Source organism: Aotus nancymaae, unplaced genomic scaffold, assembly GCF_030222135.1.
Source record: "Aotus nancymaae isolate 86718 unplaced genomic scaffold, 86718_ANA_hifiasm-v0.15.2.pri h1tg000022l_1, whole genome shotgun sequence".
NCBI classification, from domain to species: domain Eukaryota; kingdom Metazoa; phylum Chordata; class Mammalia; order Primates; family Aotidae; genus Aotus; species Aotus nancymaae.
The window spans coordinates 39,295,159-39,320,358 of record NW_026988435.1 but is presented as its reverse complement, the minus strand read 5'-3'; the positions used below and the strand labels follow the sequence as shown (position 1 = coordinate 39,320,358).

The 25,200-nt window shown below is 47.0% G+C and overlaps 1 protein-coding gene across 3 annotated transcripts in view; it reads right to left on the bottom strand.

Annotated features, from left to right (window-relative positions):
- The window catches only part of DOP1B (DOP1 leucine zipper like protein B), a 121,737-nt gene that overhangs the window by 56,806 nt on the left and 39,731 nt on the right, over nucleotides 1-25,200 (bottom strand). For all 3 annotated transcript variants that reach the window (XR_010343932.1, XM_064380135.1, XM_064380136.1), the window contains 9 exons: nucleotides 19,213-19,402; nucleotides 16,200-16,298; nucleotides 15,755-15,878; nucleotides 13,081-13,190; nucleotides 12,714-12,828; nucleotides 7,150-7,270; nucleotides 5,285-5,404; nucleotides 2,553-2,655; nucleotides 992-1,183 (listed from right to left, as the gene is read on the bottom strand). Coding sequence is in view for 2 of the 3 variants with exons in the window: in XM_064380135.1 (XP_064236205.1) it covers nucleotides 992-1,183; nucleotides 2,553-2,655; nucleotides 5,285-5,404; nucleotides 7,150-7,270; nucleotides 12,714-12,828; nucleotides 13,081-13,190; nucleotides 15,755-15,878; nucleotides 16,200-16,298; nucleotides 19,213-19,402 (1,174 nt within the window). In the remaining variant the exon portion in view is untranslated. The remainder of the gene's footprint in view (nucleotides 1-991; nucleotides 1,184-2,552; nucleotides 2,656-5,284; nucleotides 5,405-7,149; nucleotides 7,271-12,713; nucleotides 12,829-13,080; nucleotides 13,191-15,754; nucleotides 15,879-16,199; nucleotides 16,299-19,212; nucleotides 19,403-25,200) is intronic.

Sequence of the window (25,200 nt, the reverse complement as noted above, 5' to 3'; positions counted from 1 at the left end):
TATGTTATTATGGCAGCCCCGGCAAATTACTCCAGTACCTCATCCCGCTTATATTCGAAATAACCAAAGTCACATGCTACAAACGCACACATAACACAGTCTGCAAGGCTAGTTATAACTGGCCCATTAACTGTAGTCATGTAGTTATTAACTGTATTCAACCACTAACTGCATTTACGGAGCAGGCAAGTAGCATGAGAGTGGGTGAAACAAAGGGTGCTAAAACTTAAACATTTTTTTTGTAGAGATCGGGTCTTGCTCTCACTCAGGCTGGAGTGCAGCCGTGAAATCACGGCTCACTGCAGCCTCAACCTCTCAGGCTCAAGTGATCCTCCCATCTCAGTCTCCTGAGAAGATGGAACTACAGGTGCACACCACCATGCCTGGCTTATTTATTTATTTGTTTAGAGACAGAGTCTCGCTCTGTCACCAAGGCTGGAGTATAGTGGCGTGATCACGGCTCACTGCAACCTCTGCCTCCCGGGTTCAAGCGATTCTCCTGCTTCAGCCTCCCAAGTAGCTAGGATTACAGGATGTGCCACCATGACTGGCTAATTTTTTTGTATTTTTAGTAGAGATGGGGTTTTGCCATGATGGCCAGTCTGGTCTTGAACTCCTGACCTCAGGAGATCCACCTGCCTTGGCTTCCCAAAGTGCTGGGATTATAGGCATGAGCCACTGTGCCTGGCCTAATTTTTATTCTGTAGAGAGAGGAGGTCTTGCTGTGTTGACCAGGCTGGTCTTGAACTCCTGGGCTCAAGCAATCCTTCTGCCCCAGCCTCCGAAAGTGTTGGTATTAAGGCATGAACCATTGCACCGGGAAAGGTGCTAAAACCTTTTAAAGTGAGGGTTTTACAAGCACATTTGACATATTGCCTGGTATCTTCTCGTCTTTATTCCCATCCTAACTAACCCTAAAGACTTTCTATTCCCAGGAAGGCACAAGCTGCTTTTAGCCCCCAGAATCATCTCCGCCCCTCAGAGCACACACCGAGGTTCCGCTGGTGGACTCCGTGTCGAGGTAGGAAGGTGGCATCTGGACTTTGCTGAGCACCTTGAAACACGTCTTCAAGGCATGTGTGAGTTCAGGTAAACTTAAGGCCTCCATGTCCTCAGCAAGAGGCTGCACCAGGCAGCCGAGCACCTGAGGGAGATACTGAGTTTGCACCTCAGAGTAAAGTTCCTGAGAAATAAACACACAGGTTAATCCACACATTGTCAGTTTACAATCAGAAAAACAATACATCTCAAAACGGCATCTAATTCAATTTTTTAAGGCACAAATTTCACATTAATTTTCAAATCAGAAAACAAAACAAGGCTTGGTGCAGTGGCTCATGCCTGTAATCCCAGCCAGCATTTTGGGAGGCCGAGGCAAGCAGACTGCTTGAGCTTAGGAGTTTGAGAACAGCCTGGGCAATGCAGTGAGACCCCATCTCTACAAAAAATTCTAAAATTAGCCAGATTTGGTGACACATGCCTGTGGTCTCAGCTACTTGGGAGGCTAAGGTGGGAGGATTACCTGAGCCTGGAAGGATGAGGCTACAGCGAGCTGAGACCATGCCGCTGCACTCCAGCCTGGGCGACAGAGTGAGAGCTTATCTCAAAAAAGAGAAAAGAGGCTGGGCATGGTAGAAAAGAGGCTGGGCATGCTGTAATCCCAGCACTTTAGGAGGCCGAGGCTGGTGGATCACCTGAGGTCAGGAGTTTGAGACCAGCCTGGCCAATATGGCGAAACTCTGTCTCTACTAAAGATATAAAAAATTAGCTGGGTGTGGTGGTGGGCGCCTGTAATCCCAGCTACCCAGGAGGCTCAGGCAGGAGAATCACTTGAACCTGGGAGACAGAGGTTGCAGTGAGCCGAGATTGTGCCATTGCACTGCAGCCTGGGCAACAAGAGCAAAACTCCCTCTCAAAAAAAATAATAAAATAAGAAAAGGAAAAGAAAAAAATCATTTATATTGTTTTTTCTTTGAGACTGGATCATGTTATGCTGTCCAGGCTGGTCTCAAACTCCTAGGCTCAAGCAATCCTCCTGCCTCAGCCTCCGGAGTAGCTGGGACTATGAGCGCAAACCACGGTGCTAGGCTCAATATTTTAATTTGATCTGGACAAATTGAAGATGTTACTTCTCTCCTCACAAGTGGCTTTACGCTTTCTAATAGAAAATAAAATTGGCACATTTCTATATTAAGGAAATTAGTTTCCTTTGAGAAAATTAGCCAATAGCACAATTTTAATTAGAAAATGTATTGACTCTTACCCTAAAATAACTGTAATACAGGGATGATATCCAGTTCATCGGCTGGTTGACTTAACTTCAGCTTAGCCCACTTACAACTGGCTCAAAAGTTATAGCCCCTTTTAAATAAGACACTAAGAATATAAGAGATTATATCCAGCTATATATTTCATGCCAAAACAAACATCAAAACAGTGTTGCTTATTTATGTAAAACATTTTCAGTAAAGTGAGGTTGATGAGGCAGGCCAACACCACAGTGAGAATGTAAACAACAGCAGGTGTTGAGCCGCCTCTTCCCAAGCACTCACCAAGGGAATGACGTCCAGCAGGAAGACCAGGAGGGCACAGAGCTCCGAGATGGTCGGGGCAGGGCTGACGCTGTTCCTCACGCTGTAACGCTGCTTCACTGGTCTATAAATCGCAGCAGAGAAAAATCAATTTTTTTGGCCAGGCACAGTGGTTCACGCCTATAATCCTAGCACTTTGGGAGGCTGAGATGGGCAGGCTGTCTGAGCTTATACCAGCCTGGGGAACATGGTGAAACCTCATCTCTACTAACATACAAAAAATTAGCCAGGTGTGGTGGTGCGTGCCTGTAGTCCTAGCTACTTGGGGGGCTAAGGCATGAGAATTGCTTGAATCCAGGAGTCAGAGGTTGCAGTGAGCCAAGATTGTGCCACTGCACTCCAGCTTGGGTGACAGAGCAAGTCTCAAAAAAAAAAAAAAATCAATTCTTCCTGCCAGAAGTCCAAGCATTTCTTATATTATTCTACTCCAAACATAATGAAAGACAGCTTTTGTAGTTCTGATAACTAAATTTTGTCAACTGAAACTATCTAACATGAGAAATGTTAGTAAGTGTCTTGAATCTGTTGGTGTCCAAAACGGGTTCCCTCTGATTGAACTCTACTGATTCAGATGTGGGTGGTCCCATACCCACGTGGGCACTCCACACCCAGGAGACCTGGAAAGCGTCAACAGATGGAATCCCAGGTCCCCAGTCCAAGCCTAAAGGCCTGTTCCAAGGGAACGAGGCTGGGCTGGAGGACACCACAGTCCACATGGCTGTTCGATCTGCTACAGGAGTGGTCTGAGACAATGTTATCTCCAAGTAACATCAGGAGTTTGTCAGCAATACCCAGGAGTTTATCAGCACCTGAGGTGCCTAGAACACTTCAGCTTCTGAAGAGAAGTGTAACTCCACCAATCAACTGTTGTTAGTTGCTTATCTTATACTGAAATTCAACACTTCTTTTTAAATAAACAGGCTACTAGATAAATAGATAAGTTAAAAAGTATCTATTGCTTCTCATCCCATAATCCTGGGATGAATAAATGAACTGTAATTGCATCCACAGGCAACAGCAAAGCCATGTTATACTGAAGACAGACATTAATCTCAGGACAGTGATTAACTCTGGGATGAAAGGAGGACAAAATGTTGGGAAGGTGGAGAGTCAGCTCTATCCGGGTAGAAACATTCTATTCTTTTTTTTTTTTTTTTTAAATAACCAGGATGACTGGATGCAGCGGCTCATGTCTTTAATCCCAGCACTTTGGGAGGCCAAAGCAGGCAGATCACTTGAGGTCAGCAGTTTGAGACCAGCCTGGCCAACATGGTGAAACCCCATCTCTATTAAAAATACAAACATTAGCTGGGTGTTGTGGCATGCGCCTGTAGTCCCAGCTACTTGAGAGGCTGAGATTGGAGGATTGCTTGAGTAGGGAGGCGGAGGTTGGAGTGAGCTGGGATCATGCCAGTGCACTCCAGCCTGGATGACACAGAGAGACTTCGTCTAAACACACACACACACACACACACACACACAAACACACACACACACAAAATAAAATAAATAAAATAAAAACCAGGCTGACCAAAGCATACACTAACTTCAATATAATATGGCCTTGCTGTTGCCTGTGGATCCAATTGCAATTAACTTATTCATCCCAGGGTTGTGAGCTTATTTGGGCAGAAAAGCGTAGTGGTAGCTGCTGAGAGTTAAGACTGTGAGATAGCCGAGAGCATTACAGTGGAGATGAACAAGAAATAAGTTTTACAGCATGCCTCATAGGACAAAACAGGGTTTGAGACATGACCTTATTCCTCCCGTAAAAAAAATGGCACGGTGGCTCACGCCTGTAATCCCAGCACTTTGGGAGGCCGAGGCGGGTGGATCATGAGGTCAAGAGATCGAGACCATCCTGGTCAACATGGTGAAACCCCATCTCTACTAAAAATACAAAAAATTAGCTGGGCATGGTGGCATGTGCCTGTAATCCCAGCTACTCAGGAGGCAGAGGCAGGAGAATTGCCTGAACCCAGGAGGCGAAGGTTGCGGTGAGCCGAGATCACGCCATTGCACTCCAGCCTGGGTAACAAGAGCGAAACTCCGTCTCAAAAAAAAAAAAAAAAGAAAAGAAATGGGAAAGGGCTCTCCAGGAAAACACGGTGTTCCCAGCACATGCCACTGCACACAATTGAGAGGTGGTGCAATTCACCCAGTTAAAAGAGACGGAAAAGCTGATTATAGTAGCTTAAAACATGAATGCTTTTATCTGACCAGTTATGCATTAAGTTCAGTAAGAATTTAAGAAAATTGAAGGTTTCAAAAGCACTCTATCCAGTCACAGAGCCACAAAACTAAGCTGCTTTCAATAGATCAGGCAGCCAGGAGAGGAAAGCTGATTTGATGAATGTAACCAGAAAATGCACTGAGGATTTTCTAAAGTTAGATTTTTTCAAGCACCTTCAGAATTACATGGCAAAGATTATGTGAACCTTCTTATTGGAGATGTTTTTATTCTGCTAGAATGTTAAGTGAATTCTTTCCAATCCCGTTTTAGTTGAATTTTAAAACTCAGGAAAGACCACCCAGCTTCAGTTACTTATATATAATCTGACCATTCTAAGCAGCTACAAATCGTTAAACCTCTCATCCTTCCTAAATATTCTGTATTTCTGAACCACATACTTACCTAAAGCATTCCTCAAAACACCTCGTCATATAATCCCAGAGAAGAACCACATACTTACCTAAAGCATTCCTCAAAACACCTCGTCATATAATCCCAGAGAAAGTCTGTGCTTAGAGAAGTGATCAGCAAATTTACTGTTTTGACAATCTCAGAGGCATTTCTGTTTTCTTTGATTGCACTGTGAAAGGAGGAGAGGGCAAGAATACATATGTCCATAAAAAAATCCTGAATTATAAAAAGTGTCCGAAAAACTAACTCATTTCACCATCTGCAACTTATTTCTAGAGAAGCTGACACATCCTGATAAAAATGAAAATATTACTGTTCTTATAAAGTGTTTGCATAATGCCATCCTATACAATATTTATATTGATACAGTCTCTCAAAAGTAAATTTCAGAGCCAGGTGTGGTGACAGGGTTTCACCGTGTTGGCCAGGTTTGTCCACCCGCCTCAGCCTCCCAAAGCGCTGTGATTACAACCTGGTAGGTGGGGACTGCAGTGAACTGAGACTGCGCCACTGCACTCCAGCCTGGGTGACAGAGTGAGAGACAGTCTCAAAAAAAAAAAAAAAAAAATTTTTTTTCAGAGCTACTGTAAAAAGAAATTGTACAGAAAAACAGTTTTAGTCCATATTCTACCGGTGGAATAACATGGTACACAGATATGCAGCAGGGAAATTCAGCCAAAATTCTATATGTTTTATCTTTTTTTTTTTTTTTTTTTTTGAGACAGAGTCTCACTCTGTTGCCCAGGCTGGAGTGAAGTGGCATGATCTCGGTTCATTGCAACCTCTGCCTCCCAGGTTCAAGCGATTCTCCTGCCTCATCCTCCTGAGTAGCTGGGATTACAGGTGCCTGCCACTAGGCCTGGCTAATTTTGTATTTTTAGTAGAGATGGGGTTTTGCCACGTTGGCCAGGCTGGTCTAGAACTCCTGACCTCAAGTGATCCACTGGCCTCAGCCTCCCAAAGTGCTGGAATTACACGCGTGAGCCAGAGTGCCCAGCCTTAAATGTTTATCTTCTATGGCTCAGGAAATTTATTCGAGAAATTTATCCTGCTGAAATCCTTGAACAGGTACATAGATATGTGCAGAAGTGTACCACTGAAAGGCCATTAAAAAATACTGAAAAAGGCTGTGTGAGGTAGTTCACACCTGTAATCCCAGCACTTTGGGAGGCCGAGGCAGGCAGATCACATGAGGTCACAAGTTTGAGACCAGGCTGACAAACATGGCAAAACTCTGTCTCTACTAAAAACATAAAAATTAGCCAGATATGGTAATGGGAGTCTGTAATTCCAGCAACTCAGGACGCTGAGGCAGGAGAATCATTTGAGCCCAGGAGGTGGAGGTTGTAGTGTGCCGAGATGGTGCCAGTGTACTCCAGCCTGGGTGACAGAGTGAGACTCTGTCTCAAAAACAAACAGGCTGTGCATGTGGGGGCTTGCACCTGCAATCTCAGTGCTTTGGGAGGCCGAGGTAGGCAGATCATGAGGTCAGGAGTTCGTGACCAGTATGGCCAACATGGTGAAACCCCCGTCTCTACTAAAAATGCAAAAATTAGTTGGGTGTGGTGGTGGGCACCTGTAATCCCAGCTACCTGGGAGGCTGAGGCAGGAGAATTGCTCAGGAGGTGGAGGTTGCAGTGAGCTGAGGTTGTGCCACTGCACCCCAGCCTGGGAACAGAGCGAGACTCCGTCTCTGGGAAAAACAAAGCAAAGCAAAAGCCCTTCACGTTACTCAGTAGGGAACAGTCAGTTCCCAGACTGACTTCAGGGCATTGATCATGTTAACCAATGGTCTCACCTGCTGCGTCTCCACTTTCTCTACCACTTCACAATTTATAGTCAACAAAAAAGGAAAAAAAAATCACAGCACCAGGGAGGGAGAGAGATGCGTGATGTTCGAGGCCAGACCCATACCTTATCAGCGAATTTCCACTCTGGGTGTAGCTCAGTTTAAGATCAGAGCCAAGGGCATCTCTGCAGTAAGCATAAAAGGCCCTGATGACTTCGAGAAACAAATTCCCAACCACTTGAGGCCCTGAAATTAGAAGGAAGATGGTTAGAAACAGATTAACATCCCTTTTAAATCATTAAGTGACATATACATAAGACATATATAGAGTAAATCTGTACATAGACATCTTATGTAGTCTAAAATACACCGAAACTTAACTTCAGTGGTGACAACTTTAGCTGGGGAAACAACATTCATGAAAATAGCCAACATTTTTGTAGAACTTCCTATGTGCTGGACATCCTCCTTTTTTTTTTTTTTTTTTTTGAGATGGAGTCTCGCTTAGCCACCCAGGCTGGAGTGCAGTGGTGCAATCTCAGTTCATTGCAACCATCATCTTCCAGGTTGAAGCAGTTCTCCTGTCTCAGCCTCCCGAGTAGCTGGGACCACAGGCACCTGCCATCATGCCCGGCTAATTTTTGTATTTTAGTAGAGATGGGGTTTCACTGTGTTGGCCAGGCTGGTCTTGAATTCCTGACTTCAGGTGATCTGCCTGCCTCAGCCTCCCAAAGTGCTAGGATTACAGGCATGAGCCACTGGGCCCGACAGAGCTTCCTAGGTGCCCGACACCCTTCTAAGCATTTAACATCTACTAGCTTATTAAACCGTTATAACAGCCATGTAGACAGATACTACACTGCTGATGACACGTAAGGAGATGGAAGCACACAGAGGTTAAGTAACTTGCCCAAGGCAGAGTCTGCTAGATGGAGGCAGAGAGCAGACTATGTGTGTTAGGTGTGCATAAACTGCTGGACGGGGACATGACTCAACAGAAACATCCACAGAGCAGTGCAACTTCTTCAATTCCTTTAGTCACGAGCTGGAGCAACACAAAAGAAATGATGCCCATCCCGAACCGCTGAGAAACATGGCGCAAAAGAACTGGACCAGCTGCACATTAGAGAAGCTTTACTGCCAACTGGGCAGGGGCTGGGCAGGGCATTTCCGCTCTGCACACCGCAACCCTCAGGGAGCTGAGGGCCTGACTTTTCACCCATGTATCCAGAGGGAGAAACACACAATGAATTCAGAGAAAATGAAAGCTCTGTCAACACTGGCAAAAAAGTGGATTAATCCAATCTTTTACATTTTCTTTTCACAAAACCAAAAGATGTGCCTCTGAGGCTGGGCGCAGTGGCTCACACCTGTAATCCCAACACTCTGGGCATGAACAGTGCTGCCAAGGCTGGTGGATCATGAGGTCAGGAGCTTGAGACCAGCTTGACCAACATGGTGAAAGCCCATCTCTACTAAAAATACAAAAATTAGCCAGGTGTGGTGGCATGTGCCTGTAATACCAGCTACTCAGGAGGCTGAGGCAGGAGGATCACTTGAACCCAGGAGGTGGAGGCTGCAGTGAGCTGAGATTGCGTCACTGCACTCCAGCCTGGGCAACAGAGCGAGATTCCGTCTCAGAAAAAAAAAAAAGGATGTGACTCTGAGAGAACTATTCATGCTAATTTTCCTGAGTATTTTTTTAAAGATAGAATTTATTATTTTTTGGAGACAGAGTCTCACTCTATTGCCCAGACTCCCAGGCTGGAATGCAGGGGCATGATTTCAGTTCACTACAACCTTTGCCTCCTGGGTTCAAGCGATTCTCCCGCCGCAGCCACCCAAGTAGCTGGGATTACAGGTGTGTGCCATCACACCCAGCTACATTTTGTATTTTTAGTACAGGCGGGTTTTGCCATGTTGGTCTGGAGCGCCTGACCTCAGTTGATCTGCCTGCCCCAGCCTCCCAAAGTACTGCTAGGATTAAAGGTATGAGCCACCACACCCGCGTTGGCTTCCTGTGTATTTTATCGACAGCATAAGAATGCTAAATGCTTGCTACCAAAATGAAGGCAATTTTGTTGCCTTGATTCATGGAGGAGGAAATGAGGTATGGCTAAAGCCCAGCCGCAAAAAGTACGGACAGGACTGAATGGCCGTCCTGTGCCTCCTAGTTCTAGGTAATCACCTCCTTTGCCTCCTGAGTATGTTTTCCTGCAGACAGCTAAAAAATTAGAAAGAGTAAATTAAACGACTGTTATGACTGGGCAGGATCCTGATACTCATTTGCTTCCAGAAAATATGACCTGGAGCCCAAGTTAGTAGCAACATTTACTTGGGTCACCAAGGTGCACAGCTTTGACATGAAACACAACATCTCCCAAATGCTACGTTCTATTTTCTTCTTTTAATACTTCCCTGAAGTTACACAGCAAGCTCCCAATACATTTACATAACTTTTTCAACTTTTTGGACTAAATCATAACTTTTCAGAGCTGCAGTTACTTCACACTAGTAGGAAAATCTATTTGGTTTGAGGCGGGAGGGGAGAGATAGGAAGAGGAATCTGAACGAAGTGCAGATCCCCTGAGGCAGCACATCAGGGGCAGAGCATAGAAGAACAAACGCTTCATACTTGGACTTTGATTAAGAACGACGAGAGCTGCACAAGTCTTGGAATAAAAGTTCACCCCTCGATGATGGAAGTGAACATCTGGGGTAGGGTTTCTCTGAACGCAGTCAGGTAAGCATCAGGGAGTGCTGAGAAACCGAGCTTAGGCTCCTGAGTGGCCCTGAGCAAATGACCTACCCCTGCCCAACCTCAGTCTTTCCATCTGTCAAATGGACGTAGTGGGAGTACCCACCTCGGTGTTGTTGGAGGGACGGAAGTGTGTGTGCAGATAGATATAAAAGGATGTATGCATATCACATGACACAAAGTAATTGCTTAAAAAAATGTCAGCTGTGGTTATTATTCATGAACAGTGAAAACACTCCAGGAACATGGAGTCTCCCCTTCCCTATAACTTCATGAGAAGCTGCTCACCTTTTGTCCCTCTAGAGCCTGGCACTGTCCCTGCCACATGGCAGATGCTCTGTGCTTTTGAATGGATAAGCGAAGGGCCTCCATCCCAAGGCCAGAGAGAGGCAGCCCCTTCACTAATGCCCTCAGCTCTTTCTCTCTCTTTTCTTTTGAGACAGAGTCTTATTCTGTCACCCAGGCTGGGGTGCAGTGGCATAATCTCAACTTACTGGAACATCTGTCTCCTAGGTTCAAGCGATTCTCCTGACTCAGCCATCTAAGTAGCTGCGTTTATAGCATGTGCCACCAAGCCTGGATCATTTTTGTATTTTTTTTTTTTTTTTTTTTTTTTTTGGGACAGAGTCTCACTCCGTCACCAGGAGCCAGGCTGGAGTGCAGTGGCATGACCTCAGCTCACTGCAACCTCTGCCTCCCGGGTTCAAGCAATTCTCCTGCCTCAGTCTCCCTAGCAGCTGGGACTACAGGCGCGCGCACACGGCCAGCTAATTTTTTTTGTATTTTTAGTACACACGGGGTTTCACCATGTTGGCCAGGATGGTCTCAATCTCTTGACCTCGTGATCCATCCGCCTCGGCCTCCCAAAGTGCTGGGATTACAGGCGTGAGCCACCGCGCCCGGCCCTAATTTTTGTATTTTCAATAGAGATTGGGTTTCACCATATTGGTCAGGATGGTCTCGAACTCCTGACCTCAAGGGAGGTCCACTTCAGCTTTCCAAAGTGCCAGGATTATAGGCGCAAGCCACCACACCTGGCCAGCCCTCAGCTTTCTTGTTCTCTGCAAACAGTTCTGGTAGACACACCTGGAGCACTGAAATGACATTCTCAGGCTTGCAATCCAACAAAAGAGATGAGGATCGTTTCCTTGGTACGGGCCTCACATAAGCAGATGTAGACCTTACAGTGAACTAATATGGCAGCAAATTTCTTTTTTTCTTGAGACGGAGTCTCACTCTGTCACCCAGGCTGGAGTACAATGGCGCAACCTCGGCGCACTGCAACCTCCACCTCCCAGGTTCAAGCAATTCTCCTGCCTCAGCCTCCCAAGTAGCTGGGATTACAGGTGTGCACCACCACACCCTATGTTGGCCAAGCTGGTCTCGAACTTCGACCTCAGGTGATCTACCTACCTCAGCTTCCCAAAGTGCTAGGATTACAGGCGTGAACCACCACACCCGGCCGCAGATTTCTTTCTTTCTTTCTTTCTTTAGAGACAGGGTCTCGCTATGTTGCCCAGGCTGGAGTGCAGTGACTATTAACAAGTGTGATCCTGCTACTGATCAGCATGAGAGTTTTGACCTGCTCTGTTTCCGACCTGGGCTGGTTCACCCCTCCTTAGGCAACCTGGTGGTCCCCTACTCCCGGGAGGTCACCATATTGATGCTGAACTTAGTGCGGACACCCAATCAGCATAGCGCACTACAGCCCAGAACTCCTGGACTCAAGAGATCCTCCAGCCTCAGCCTCCCGAATAGCTGGGACTACAGGCATGCGCCACCGCGCTTGGCCGCAAATTTCTTTTTAAAGTGAGGTAGAGGGCTGGGCGCAGTGGCTCACACCTGTAATTCCAGCAATTTGGGAGGCAAGGCAGGAGAATCACTTGAGGTTAGGAGTTCAAGACCAGCCTGGCCAAGATGACGAAACCCCATCTCTACTAAAAATACAAAAATTAGCTGGGTGTGGTGGCAGGCACCTGTAATCCCAGCTACGGGGGAAGCTGAGGCAGGAGAATTGCTTGAACGTGGGAGACAGAGGTTTCAGTGAGCCCAGATTGTGCCTTTGCACTTCAGGCTGGGCAACGAGTGAAACTGTCTAAAAAAAAAATTATAATAATAATAAAAATAAATAAATAAAAATAAAGCGAGGGAGGGAAGGTCACTTTTCTCAACCTATGCTCAAAGGACTGTAGTATCTAAGAGGGGAGCCTCTGGTGACCAGAGTTCAACCCCCTTCATTTTACAGTGAAAATGTTTTTAATCCACACCGTGAAAAGAAGTGGCTTGCCCAGGATCCCATGGCAAAAAGTTGGAGGGGGTCCCCTACTTACTGAAAATCAGACCAAAGCTCATTTTAAGTATGACACTGAAGAAACAGTCTTAAAAAGGAAATACCACATGTGTTCTGTAGACACGATAGGAGCTCAGAGGTATTTTCCTGACAAAATATTCAAATTATTGTGCAAAACTTTTTTTTTAGACAAGGTCTCACTCTGTCACCCAGGCTGGAGTGCAGTGCTGCAATCACAGCTTGCTGCAGCCTCGACCCCCTAGACTCAGGTGGTCTTCTCACCTCAGCCACTTGGTAGCTGGGACTACACACACACCCTACCAGGCCTGGATTTTTGTTTTTTTTGGTATTTTTTTGTAGACGAGGTTTTCCAACATGGCTTTTCAGTCTGGTCTCAAATCCATGAGCTCCAGTGCTAGGATTACAGGCGTGGTTACAGGTGTGATCCGCCATGCAAAACGTTTAAGTGACCACAGATATGATCACTGAACCACATAACCTAACAATTTCAAAGGTCTGAAATTCCAAAGATTACATTATATTAAAAAAAAACGCTTTGGTTGTATCCCACTGTATTTTATTTCCCTGAAAACAGGTCACCTGTATCTGGCATAGGATGACAGCAGCATTTCCAACATTACCTATTTCTGGCTTGTCAAGCAGACTGATGAGGATGCGGAAAGGCTTCAGGTAAGTGTGATGGCGCTCCTCCACGTCAGCATCTAGGAACTTCTGATGCAGTATCTCAGCCAGACCCTATTTATTTTTAAAAAGCCACATATTAGACTATCGTATAGCATAAAGTGTAACAACATCACTGGCTATTCTAATTGTCCAGTACTCTGGCACAGAGGGAAAACCAGTTACCCACCATGCAACAAATACACTGCAGCTCCCCAAACCAGGGGCCCAGGAACACGCCTAGGGCCTAAATGGAAGTCTCCCAAAGAAGTCCACTGGAGAATCGTGATGAGGAATGCCCTGAACTTTCCAAAAATGTTGCCTTACCTCAACTAAAAGATCCTTGGAGTATTTTTCAAAAAAGTAAGACGACTGGTCTTCATAGGAATTTGAGATTTCAGATTCTGGCACAATGGTATTTCCTTTAATGTCGGAGCCTATAAAAGGACAAGTGCAAAGCTGTAAAGAGAGCTACGCTTTTAAAGGACATCACATTGTGCAAAAGTCTCACGCTCCAATATTTTTAAAAATATCATTCCTCTGACGGAAAACCAAAATCAGATCCAGAAAGACCAAGTCATATTCTTTCCCTCTGACAATGATGTGGCTATCAGACAGGCAGAATTCCATTTCAATGGGCTTCAATTTAGTTTGCTCTAAGAATTCACCCTGTCTTTTACAAGCATGATTATAAGCATCTACTGAAATGCTAATCTTTTTTTTTTTTTTGAGACAGTGTCTCATTCTGTTACCCAGGCTGGAGTGCAGCTGCATGATCAGAGCTTACTGTAGCCTACACCTTCATGCTCAAGCGATACTCTGGCCTCAGCCTCCTGAGTAGCTGAGACTATAGGTGCATGCCACCACACTCTGTTAATTTTTTTTTTTTTTTGAGATAGAGTCTCACCATCACCCAGGCTGAAGCACAGTGGTGTGATCTCAGCTTACTGCAACCTTCACCTCCTGGGTTCAAGCGATTCTCCTGGCTCAGCCTCTCGAGCAGCTGAGACTACAGGCAACCACCACCACACCAGGTTATTTTTAGTAGAGATGGAGTTTCACTATACTGGCCAGGTTGGTCTTAAACTCCTGGTCTCAAGTGATCTGCCTGCCTCAGCCTCCCAAAGTGCTGGGATTACAGGCGTGAGCCACTGCACTGGCCAAATTTTTTTGAGTTTTAGTAGAGACAAGGTTTTGCTAGGTTGCCCAGGATGATCTTGAACTTTTGGGCTCATGTGATCCCCCTGCCCTGGCCTCCCAAAATGCTGAGATTACAGGCATGAATCGCTGCACCTAGCTGAGGATTTTTTTTTTTTTTTTGAGAGAGTCTCACTCTATCGCCCAGGCTGGAGGGCAGTGGCACAATCTTGGCTCACTGCAACCTGCGCCTCCCGAGTTCAAGTGATCTTCCTGCCTCAGCCTCCCAAGTAGCTGGGACTACAGGCACATGCCCCCATGCCTGGCTAATTTTTGTGTTTTTTAGTAGAGACAGGGTTTCACCACGTTGGCCAAGCTGACCTCAGGTGATCCACCTGCCTCAGCCTCCCAAAGTGCTGGGATTATAGGAGTGGGCCACTGTGATAAGGATCATTTTTTAAAACCGGTGTTTATTTGTCCAGTATTATGTGAGATCGAGGTATTCTCATGCACACGCTCCCATCAGTTGGAGCCTTGGATAAGTCTGCGAGGTTCTCAGGGCAAGGAAGTGCATCCTCATAGTGCAGGCAAAGAATATGAGGCTCCTGGGGCTGCAACTAAGTGAGTCAGAGCTGGTGCTGTGGTCGGACCCAGCGTCCTCCACACAGCATATCAAGTCCCATAGAAGCAGAGCTGTGCATTTAACAAAATCATCCTTTACATACAAATCCTTAAAGAGTCTATAAATAGTCTTCTTAAAATCCTTAGTAAGCTTCCATGCAATGACTTAAAAGTTTTATAACTAGGGACAAGGGAAGGAAGGAGGACTGAAGAGGACTTCCTGACTTTGGTAAGATTTTTAGTACAGATCTTTGATAAGAACTAAATGCTAGGCCGAGCATGGTGGCGTGTAATCCCAGCACTGTGGGAGGCGGAGGCGGAGGTGGGCAGATTGCCTGAGGTCAGGAGTCTGAGACCAGCTTGGCCAACATGCTGAAACCCCGTCTCTACTACAAATACAAAAATTAGCCAGGTGTGGTGGGCGCCTGTAAGCCCAGCTACTTGGGAGGCTGAGGAAGGAGAATTGCTCGAACCTGGGAGGTGGAAGTTGCAGTGAGCTGAGATCGCACCACTGCACTCCAGCCTGGGCAACAGAGGGAAACTCCGTCTCAAAAAGAAAAAAAAGATCTAAATGTTGAGAGTTAATCAGAGCTGTGAAGTCTTGTTACAGTTGTTTTGCATACCACCTTTTCTTAGGTGCGTGAATATCGGACTTTAGAAAATTCATGAACATGTTATCTTTTAGGCTGCGATTTCCTAGACTCTGTCTCTGGGAGGACTTCTGACCAACAGTCAAGGGCCTTTGCCAACAAATGTATAGGCAGTCTGCAAAACACACAGAAACACGGCCCAGGGGCTCTCGTGATCTCCAAAGTTATCCAAAAGTCTCCCAAAACATTTCCACTCATACAAAACCTCCTTCTTTATTTACACATCTCCCACAATATTTGTAAGTCTTCTCCACGATATACCCTCATCTTATGAAACTTCTCCATAGCAACAGGTTCTACTTGAATGAGGTTTCACTACCAGTTTTTGGTGATATTTCAAGCTCTTAAAATGGAATTCAGTTGGCATTTAAAAAATCCCACTTATTATTTCCCCTTTTAAAAAAAAAATTCTGCAAAATAACCATGTGTAGGCAGCAGACGTCAACTGACCAGCACCATATTTAGTCATTGTGGTGTCTTTCCACACTTCATGATTCAGAAATACATCACCAAGACCAAATCTTATTCCGGAAGTCAGCTCTAAAAGGTTTCACGTTAAACTTGACTTTATAAGGCTGCATACTGCTCAGTACCTAGTAACCACGCATATAGTCTTCTGTTCAGGGACATGTCCCTTCTCAGTAGGGTCTGGGTGGCGGCTGAGAGAATGTGCACGATGTCAGATCTGAGGAGGGGGATGGCTCGCTCACTGGAATCCTATTGGAAGGACAAAGATTTTACTGCAAGGGAAGGACAGGGTAGATGGCTGGCTTTTTGACATGCAGCCCTTCCTTGTTGGTCTACAAAGCTCTATCTCAAAAAGGGTTGGTTCCTTGCACATTACCAATGGAAGAAGCTATTGAATACGTGAATGAAAACTCTATCCTTGCAAAAATGAACAGGGACTTTTCACTGGCTACCAGCAAATAATGCCCAATGAGTGGCTGAGCTGTCCTCTCATGACAAAAACTGCTTGAGATCTATATCCTACCCCTTGGGACACCCCAGGGACTTACCAGAAGAGTACAAATGACTTACCAGACAGGTGTAAAATGGGAAGAAAAACAGAACAATTTCCAGATTATTTCTTTGCACAAGAACATTTGAGTCCAACAGGGAGGCACACAAAGATTTCACCTGTAAACGATCAAACGGTATTAGCATTTTCAGGCTACTTTTATGGTTATAAAAATGAAAGTAACCTTTCCTAGGAATTTTGAAACTCCTGTGTTATATCACTCAGGAGAGAACCTGCAGCCGCGTCAGGAGAGCGTGGGTTCTAGCTCTCAAGGCCGGCAGGCTGCGTGACGTCGGAGATGTTCAGCTGCAGACCTCACCGCTCCACGTGAGAGCTAGAGGGGTTTGGATGAGATGGCCAGGTTCTAAGATCTCAAATTCTACGATCCCAGAAAGGATCCAACAGGAACCTTAGGTTAAAATAAAGCTCTGAAGACACATGGGAAAATACTTCTTGATCAATTCAGTAGATACTTTGAGTGTCTTTTCTGAATACAGATAGGTAGACTAGAGATACGTAAGAAATTAGAGCCACAGAAAAATGCTCAGAGTTCAGAAGAGGAGAATTCTTTCAACTGCAGAGAACAATGACGCTCCATGGGAAAGCTGGGCTTGAAGGACAGGAAGGAGCTACCCTGAGACTGCGACAAAGGGCAGGAATGAACAGCCAGTGGGACAGAAGGGAATGGCCAGGAGCAAAGGCATGGTGAGACCAGGCCCTGTGGCAGTCACGTGGGAGCGCGGGGCCTGAAGGGAAGAGTGAGGTGCCGTGGCTGGGAGCAGATGGTGAGGATGCTTTTGAGCTTGGACTATAGTTGGTGGCAATGGGAGATTAGATATTTTTATTTTTTATTTTATTTTTTGAGATGGGGTCTTGCTCTGTCACTCAGGCTGGAGTGCAGTGGCGTGATCTCGACTCATTGCAACCTCTGCCTCCTGGGTTCAAGCAATTCTCATGTCTCAAACACCTGAGTAGCTGAGATTACAGGCACCTGCCACCTCGCCCCGCTAACTTTTTTTTTTTTTTGAGATGGAGTCTCACTTTGACGTCTAGGCTGGAGTGCAGTGGTGCAATCTCAGCTCATTGTAACCTCCACCTCCCTGGTTCAAGCGATTCCCTTGCCTCAGCCTCCTGAGTAGCTGGGACTATAGGCACCCACCACCATGCTTGGCTAATTTTTGTATTTTTAGTAGAGACAGGTTTTCACTATGTGGGCCAGGCTGTTCTTGAACTCTTGCCCTTAGGGAATCCACCTGCCTCGGCCTCCCAAAGTGCTGGGATTATAGGCTTGAGCCACTGTGCCCAGCCTAGTTTTTGTATTTTGTAGTAAAGATGGGGTTTCACCATGTTGGCCAGGCTGTTCTTGAACTCTTGCCCTCAGGTAATCCACCTGCCTCGACCTCCCAAAGTGCTGAGATTACAGGCATGAGCCACTGCACCCAGCCGGGAAGTCAGATTATTTTTAAAGCACAGGATATGTATAAGCAAAGCTAGGCTTTGGAGAACCAAATCTCTTAGCAGTAGATAAGGACTGGATGGGGAGAGGGTAGGATGGGGAGAAATCAGTTAGACCCAAGAGTAAAAGGCAAGAAGCCAGAGCAGGGCTGAGACACTGGAGAGAAAGAGACGAGGGGGATACTGACGGGGCAGGAAGGGGACATGTTCATCGGAATCTCCTGTGTTCTGATCACTGTGCGAGGTACCTTTCATCCATTTTTCCACCTTGTCCTCAGAGAGACCCTATGAGGCAGGTCTACAATGCCCATTTTGCAAGGAGAAATGGACTCAGAGGGGTAATTGACACCAGCTGTACAACTTTTCACCTGTGAATTCAATCTGAACAATTTAAGGTCAAAGTGTGGAAACACCACCAGGTGGCGAAAGACAGCAAGACGTAAAAACAAGAGGCAGGTTTGGGGAAGAGACAAAGATCTGGGAGGTTACCATTTTTTTTGAGACGGAGTCTTGCTCTGTCGCCAGGCTGGAGTGCAATGGCGTGATCTTGGCTCACTGCAGCCTCCGCCTCCTGGGTTCAAGCAATTCTCCTGCCTCAGCCTCCCGAGTAGCTGGGACTACAAGCACGTGCCACCAGGCCCAGCTAATTTTTGTATTTTTAGTAGAGACATGGTTTCACCATGTTGGCCAGGATGGTCTCGATCTCTTGACCTCGTGATCCGCCCGCCTCAGCCTCCCAAAGTGCTAGGATTACAGATGTGAGCCACCACACCCGGCCGAGGTTACCATTTTTAAGGGCATGAAAAGGGATGTTCTTGCCTGAGAAGAGATTCCCTTGAAGGGCCTGGAGATGGATACTTGGGGAACCTGATAATTTAGGTTTGAGAGCAGCCAATGGAGACAGGAGAGCAGACGGAGGATGGCCACAGGGAGGAGGCAGTTTCCATGTGTGAGTGGGCAGTGGCCCTGGTGATGCAGGACAGGAGAAGGAAATAAAAACCCGCCAATGCAGCAGAGGCCTTCCAAGCGCCGTGTACAGCTAAGCACATTTCTGCAAAGCCGGTGGCCTCCAGAAGGGACCTCTGAGGGTGTGAACACTTATTTGAATATACAAATCTTAGTGCCACTTTGGGAGGCTGCAGCGAGTGGATTACTTGCCAGGCAGGCAGTTCGAGATCATCCTGGCCAACATAGTGAAACCCTATCTCTACTAAAAACACAAAAATTAGCCGAGCATGGTGGCAAGTGTCTGTAATCCCAGCTACTTGGGAGGCTGAGAGAGGAGAACTGCTTGAACCCAGGAGGCAAAGGTTGCAGGTGCCACTGCACCCTGCCTGGGTGACAGAGCAAGACTCCGTCTCAAAAAAAAATTAATGCATATGTTAAAAATGCCACCACCATCCGCAACTGTACGAGGCCTCCTTCTTGCCTTGCTAAGCGGCTCGTGACCCAGACTCAAGCCTGGTGCACCTCCCTTTTCCGGATGTCCCTTTGCAGCTTCAGTGACAACCTGCCCATGAGGATGCTGTGCCCACGTGTTGCCTCCTCCCCTTGCCCCGGGGGGAGCACAGCACCCACCGTGAGTTGGTGATTGGTCCCCAGCATGTACTTCTGCTCCCGGCCGGGGGCATCCCTGTTGATGTGGCCCACCACGAAGACCGAGGCGGGGAGGCGGATGGACGGGCTAGCCAGGACGCTCCCCCAGAGGGCGGTGTAAAACACCTCTTTGCCAACCACCAGCGACAGTCTCAGGAGCAGAGCGTCTGTTCTGTTGATGAGAGAGGAGAGGGTTCAAGGGCTCGCCCCGTCTTCCTGGGTCCTGCTGCACAGCGCTCTGTGAATGCTGCGTGAAGAATCACAGCGGATTTGCCTGGATGGGGAAGCCCCACCTTCCTCACCGCTGGGAGCTGCCACCATCTCTCACCCTGCTGTGTGTGTCCGTCCACCTGCTGGCTGTCACACTGACCCTGGATTTGCTAAAACGAATGTCACCAGGCAGTGCAGTGTCTTGGCCAGTGAAAAGTATCTAAGTAGTCGTGTGTGGCAGGGCACAGACCTGGCTCCACCTTGGCCAAGCCACGGATGCTGCAGTGCTCACGGAAGGGAGGTTCCACCGTTAAGAGGGATGGGCAGGTCAGCCACTTTATATAAAAGCGGAAGGAGCCATTTATGTATCAAAAACAAGCACGAGCTGATGAGACTGATCAAAGACTTCAGCAATTAAACATCACCAACCTGAGCACAGCCAGAAATGTGCCAAGCAACATCTGCCTTTAGAAATGCTAGGGGCGACATCTATCTGCCCGGGGCCTCCCACTACCCTGTAAATTCCATAAGCCTGGAGTGGAGTTTTCTTTCAATCAGCCCACAGCACCCGCATGTGCTGACTCCCACTCTGAGGGGCTCTCGTGCTGAGGCCGAGCATTTGTTCACCTCTTATCTTTATCTAGGTCTCCCATGACACAAGTCAGCACCTTCTCACGCATCCTTTAGGGGAACAGCATCACTAGTGGATCAGGGCTTGTTTTTCCACTGACGCTGACCTGCGTCTGTTTGGTGGTGTCCCTGCAGCTGACTGCAGCCCCTTTCCTGTCCACAGTGCACACAGCCTGCAGGCTGGGTGACAGCATCTACCAGTAAGACAGCACAGGCACATTCTCCCTAAAGGATTTTGCCCAGTGAAGGATGTGACTCATTCATTACCTGAAACGGTTCAGTTTCTCACATGCTTCCTATCTGCAAAGACCACAGAAAACAAAGACAGCAAGTCCAGCCCAGTGGACTGTGTTGGTTCACCCAGCTTGCCAGAGTCGGCCCCAGTGTCCAGATCCTGGTTGTGATGCCTCCTGGCTGCAGGACCTAGGACAAGTTTAACAGCTGTGCACGCCTGGGCTCAGCTAAAAGACAGGGGGAAAGAGCCTCGACCTTGTGGAGATGTTGTGAGAATGAAGTGAGAGTCCCTTTGGAAAAAAAAAACAGCTCGGCCTGGTGCGGTGGCTCACGCCTGTAATCCGAGTACTTTGGGAGGCTGAGGCAGGTCAATCACTTGAGGTCAGGAGTTTGAGACCAGCCTGGCCAACATGGTGAAACCCTGTCTCTACCAAAAATACAAAAATTAGCCAGGTGTGGTGGCAGGTGCCTGTAATCCCAGCTGCGTGGGAGGCTGAGGCAGGAGAATCGCTTGAACCTGAGAGGTGGAAGTTGCAGTGAGCTGAGATGGCACCACTGCACTCCAGCCTGGGTGACAGAACAAGACGAAAGAAAAGAAAGGAAAGAAACAAAGAAACTCAGCCCAGGAGGGAGAACAGACCTGATGTTTGGGCCATGCTGCCTGCAGTTACTACCAGCTCAGCTCTGTCTACTGTCACAGTCCCGGGGCCTATTTGAGCATCTGTCTCCAGGTTGGCACTCAAAAAAACCCTCAGAGAATTTCTTTTTTTTTGAGACGGAGTTTCACTCTTGTTACCCAGGCTGGAGTGCAATGGCACGATCTCGGCTGACCGCAACCTCCGCCTCCTGGGTTCAAGCAATTCTGCTGCCTCAGCCTCCTGAGTAGCTGGGATTACAGGCATGCGCCACCATGCCCAGCTAATTTTTGTATTTTTTAGTAGAGACGGGGTTTCACCTTGTTGACCAGGATGGTCTCGATCTCTTGACTTTGTGATCCACCCGCCTCGGCCTCCCAAAGTGCTGGGATTATAGGCGTGAGCCACCGCACCCGGCAAAATTTTTTTTTTTTTTTAATGAATGAGAGGTTCTCATATTGCCCAGCTTGGCATTGAACTCATAGCCTCGCCTCCTCAAGCACCAGGACATCTGGCCGGGGCCACCGCGGCTCCCGAGAATTTCTTTTTTGTATCTCCTACAAAAATATCTACCACTGTGTTATATTAAAAATGCATTCTGTTCTCCTTAAAATTAGTCTGAACTTTTTTGGGTCTCGTGTAGGAAATAATGCATGGTCCTGTCTTCTTAGCAAAAATAAAAATGAAGAGCCTTAAATCATGGCTAAGTGTTCAGGAAAAGCACACAGGGTGTGAGTGGCTGAAGTTATTGCTTGGTCGTCTACTAAAGGCTAAGTAAACAAATAGAGCTTGTCTTTGCCCAGCTCTGAGATCATCACAAACACGATGATGGACACACCCTGGTGTCATAGTCCCCCTCTGCTTAGCACTGCATATTCTCAAAGTACGTTCCACACAACACTGGCCACTAGAGGTGTTCCACAGAAGAGGGTTCCACTGTCCAAAAGCCCGGGAAACGCTGCCCATGCTATCTCCTCTCTAATATTCAGAAAACTGGTTCTTAGCTTTCACTATTAAAGAAATGCATCTTTTTTGTATTGAGACAGAGTCTCACTCTGTCGCCCAGGCTAGAGTGCAGTGGTGTGATCACAGCTCACTGTAGCCTTGACCTCCAGGGCTTAAGCAATTTTCCCACCTCAGCCTCTAAGTAGCTGGGACTACAGACCCATGTTGCCATGCTGGACTAATTTCTGTATTTTATGTATAGACAGGGTTTCATCATGTTGCCCAGGCTGGTCTTGAATTTCTGGCCTCAAGTGATCTGCTCCCCGCCATGGCCTCTCAGTGCTGAGACTATAGGCGTGAGCCACTGTTCCCAGCCAGCTTTATTTTTTAAGTCGCATTTTATTCTTAAAAAATGGATGTGTACCAACAAGGGAAATGACATCACAGTAGAGACGACAGCAACTATGGCAGAACTTTGGTTGAGAGAGCAACAGAACCAGGGTTAAAATGAAGTAACTCCCTACTCAGCAGGGGTTACTCGGACCATCTTGGTTGTTAAATTCCAATATGAGTATGCAGTTCAGAGTCCCGAACTCTAAACTCTTCTTTTTTTTTTTTTGAGATGGAGTTTCCTTCTTGTTGCCAGGCTGGAGTGCAATAGCACAATCTTCACTCACTGCAACCTCCACCTCCTGGGTTCAAGTGATTCTCCTGGCTTAGCCTCCTGAGCAGCTGGGATTACAGGTAGCAGCCACCAGGCCTGGCTAATTTTTGTATCTTTTTTGGTAGAGACAGGATTTCACCATATTGGCCAGGCTAGTCTTGAACACCTGACCTCAGGTAATCCACCTGACTTGACCTCCCAAAGTGCTGGGATTACAGGTGTGAGCCACCGTGCCCCCCTGGGAACCCTAAACTTTTAATTCAAAACCAACAAACAGGCCGGGCAAGGTGGCTCACACCTATAATCCCAGCACTTTGCGAGGCCAAAGTGGGTGGATCATTTGAGCTCAGGAGTTCGAGACCAGCCTGGCCAACATGGTGAAACACCATCTCTACCAAAAATACAAAAATTAGCCTGGCATGGTGGTGCAAACCTGTAAACCCAGCTTCTTGGGAAGCTGAGGCAGGAGAACCGCCTGAACCCGGGAGGTGGAGGCTGCAGGGTACCAAGACTGCACCACTGCACTCCAGCCTGGGCAACAGAGTGAGACTCCATCTCAAAAAACAAAACAAAAACAAACAAACAAAAAACCAACAAACATAAAAAAAAAACCCAATCCAAACCCCAAGTATTTCCATCCTTCCTAACTCATCCTGACTTGTGTTCTCTCACGCTTCCTGCAAACATAGCTCCTTCAAATGACACTGACAGCTCCACTCTTTACAACTGAGAGCAGGTGAGTGGCATGGGCCGGGTACTGCAAACCCCAAGTACTCCACAGTGTTGGTTCTGCAGCTGCTTGCCGAAAGGACAACCATGGAAAGCCAAGCTGTCACAAGGCAGCACTGCTTTGGTGCAATCATCTGAAACTGAAGAGGCAGGGCAGTGACAACAGCACCCTGTACTGTAAACTGCTGATCAGAAACGGTGCTAAAGAGGGGGTAACAAAAGCCTTGAACTAGCACAACTCATCATCACAGTGCCTGAAACCAACCAAAAGAAATGTCAGTGTCGGACACCATGGGTCATGCCTATAATTCTAGCATTTTGGGAGGCTGAGGCGGGTGGATTACTTGAGGCCAGGAGATTCAAGACCAGCCTGGCCAACATGGTGAAACCCCGTCTCTACTAAAAATACAAAAATTAGCCGGTTGTCATGGTGTGTGCCTGTAATCCCAGCTACTCAGGAGGCTGAGGCAGGAGGATCACTTATACCACGGAGGCGGAGGTTGTGGTGAGCTGAGATCACATCACGGCACTCCAGCCTGGGCGACAGAGCGAGACTTTGCCTAAAAAAAAAAAAAGAAAAAGAAAAAGAAATGTCAGCCAAGTGAGGTGGCTCATTCCTGTAATCTCAGTGCTCTGGAAGGCTAAGGCTGGAGGGTCATTTGAGCCCTGGAGGTTGAGACTGCAGTGCGCTATAATCCTGTTACTCTGCTCCAGCCTGGGTACAGAGCAAGACCCTGGAATTCAATGTGATCAGGTGTGTAATACATGCTGCAAGTGCCCAGTAAAGGGTCCATTCGTTTCCTCCACGACAGGGGCCCTAAGAGGGCACGTCTTCCCCTCCACACATGGTGACGCTGTGGGGAATTCCAGAATGGGCCAGGAATCATGGGAGCCCTGCACTATGGCCTCCCTTATTAATGAGCTCAAGAAGAAAAGAAATGTCAATAAATATTTTTCAACTCTTTAAGTCAGGGTTTCTGAACTTCCATCCCACTGACACCTGGGGCCGGGTAAGTCTTTGTCATGGGGGCACCCATGTGCACTGTAGTAAATGTTCAGCAGCCCCCTGGACTCTACCCACTAAATACCAGTAGCATCCTCCCCATCTCCAGTTGTGACAACCAAAAACGTCTCTAGATATTGTCAAATGTATCCTGAGAAGCAAAATTACTATTAGATTGAGAACTACTAATTTAAATGGAAATATCTGGGGAGACAGTTGTTGCTTTTTCACAAACTATTTAAAACATTCACTTCTCATCTCCTTAGAAGAGTTGTGTTTTCCCCGCTCTAATCTCGTTTTTTTTTTTTTTTTTTTTGAGATGGAGTCTCACTCTGTTGCCAGGCTGGCTGGAGCGAAGTGGCGTGATCTCGGCTCACTACCACCTCTGCCTCCTGGGTTCAAGCGATTCTCCTGCTTCAGCCTCCCAAGTAACTGGGATCACACGGGCACGCCACCATGCCTATCTAATTTTTGCATTTTAGTAGAGACGGGGTTTCACCATGTTGGCCAGAATGGTCTCGATCTCTTGACCTCGTGATCTGCCTGCCTTGGCCTCCCAACGTGCTGGGATTACAGCATGAGCCACCGCGCCCAGCCTCTAATCTCGTTTTCTTAGTATAGCAAAACACAGCTATGTAGCTATTTCATGGGCACTTAAAAAAAAAAACAAAATGGATACCTGACCAGTAATAGGTTCTCTAAAGGCCCCAAAGGGTTAGAAAGCCAGAGTGGATAAGAAGTCCTAACAGGGGCCAAAAGTTTCATTCCTTATGGTTCACCAGAAAGCAGACACCAGGAACAGCCTCCAGCTACATGAAACCATGAGTCGCTCTGGCCTTCACCAGCTCAGTCTAACTCACCACTCTGCAATTTCTGCCCTCATGTACATGACTCCCCGCTGCACCCTCCCTTTCTGCTCT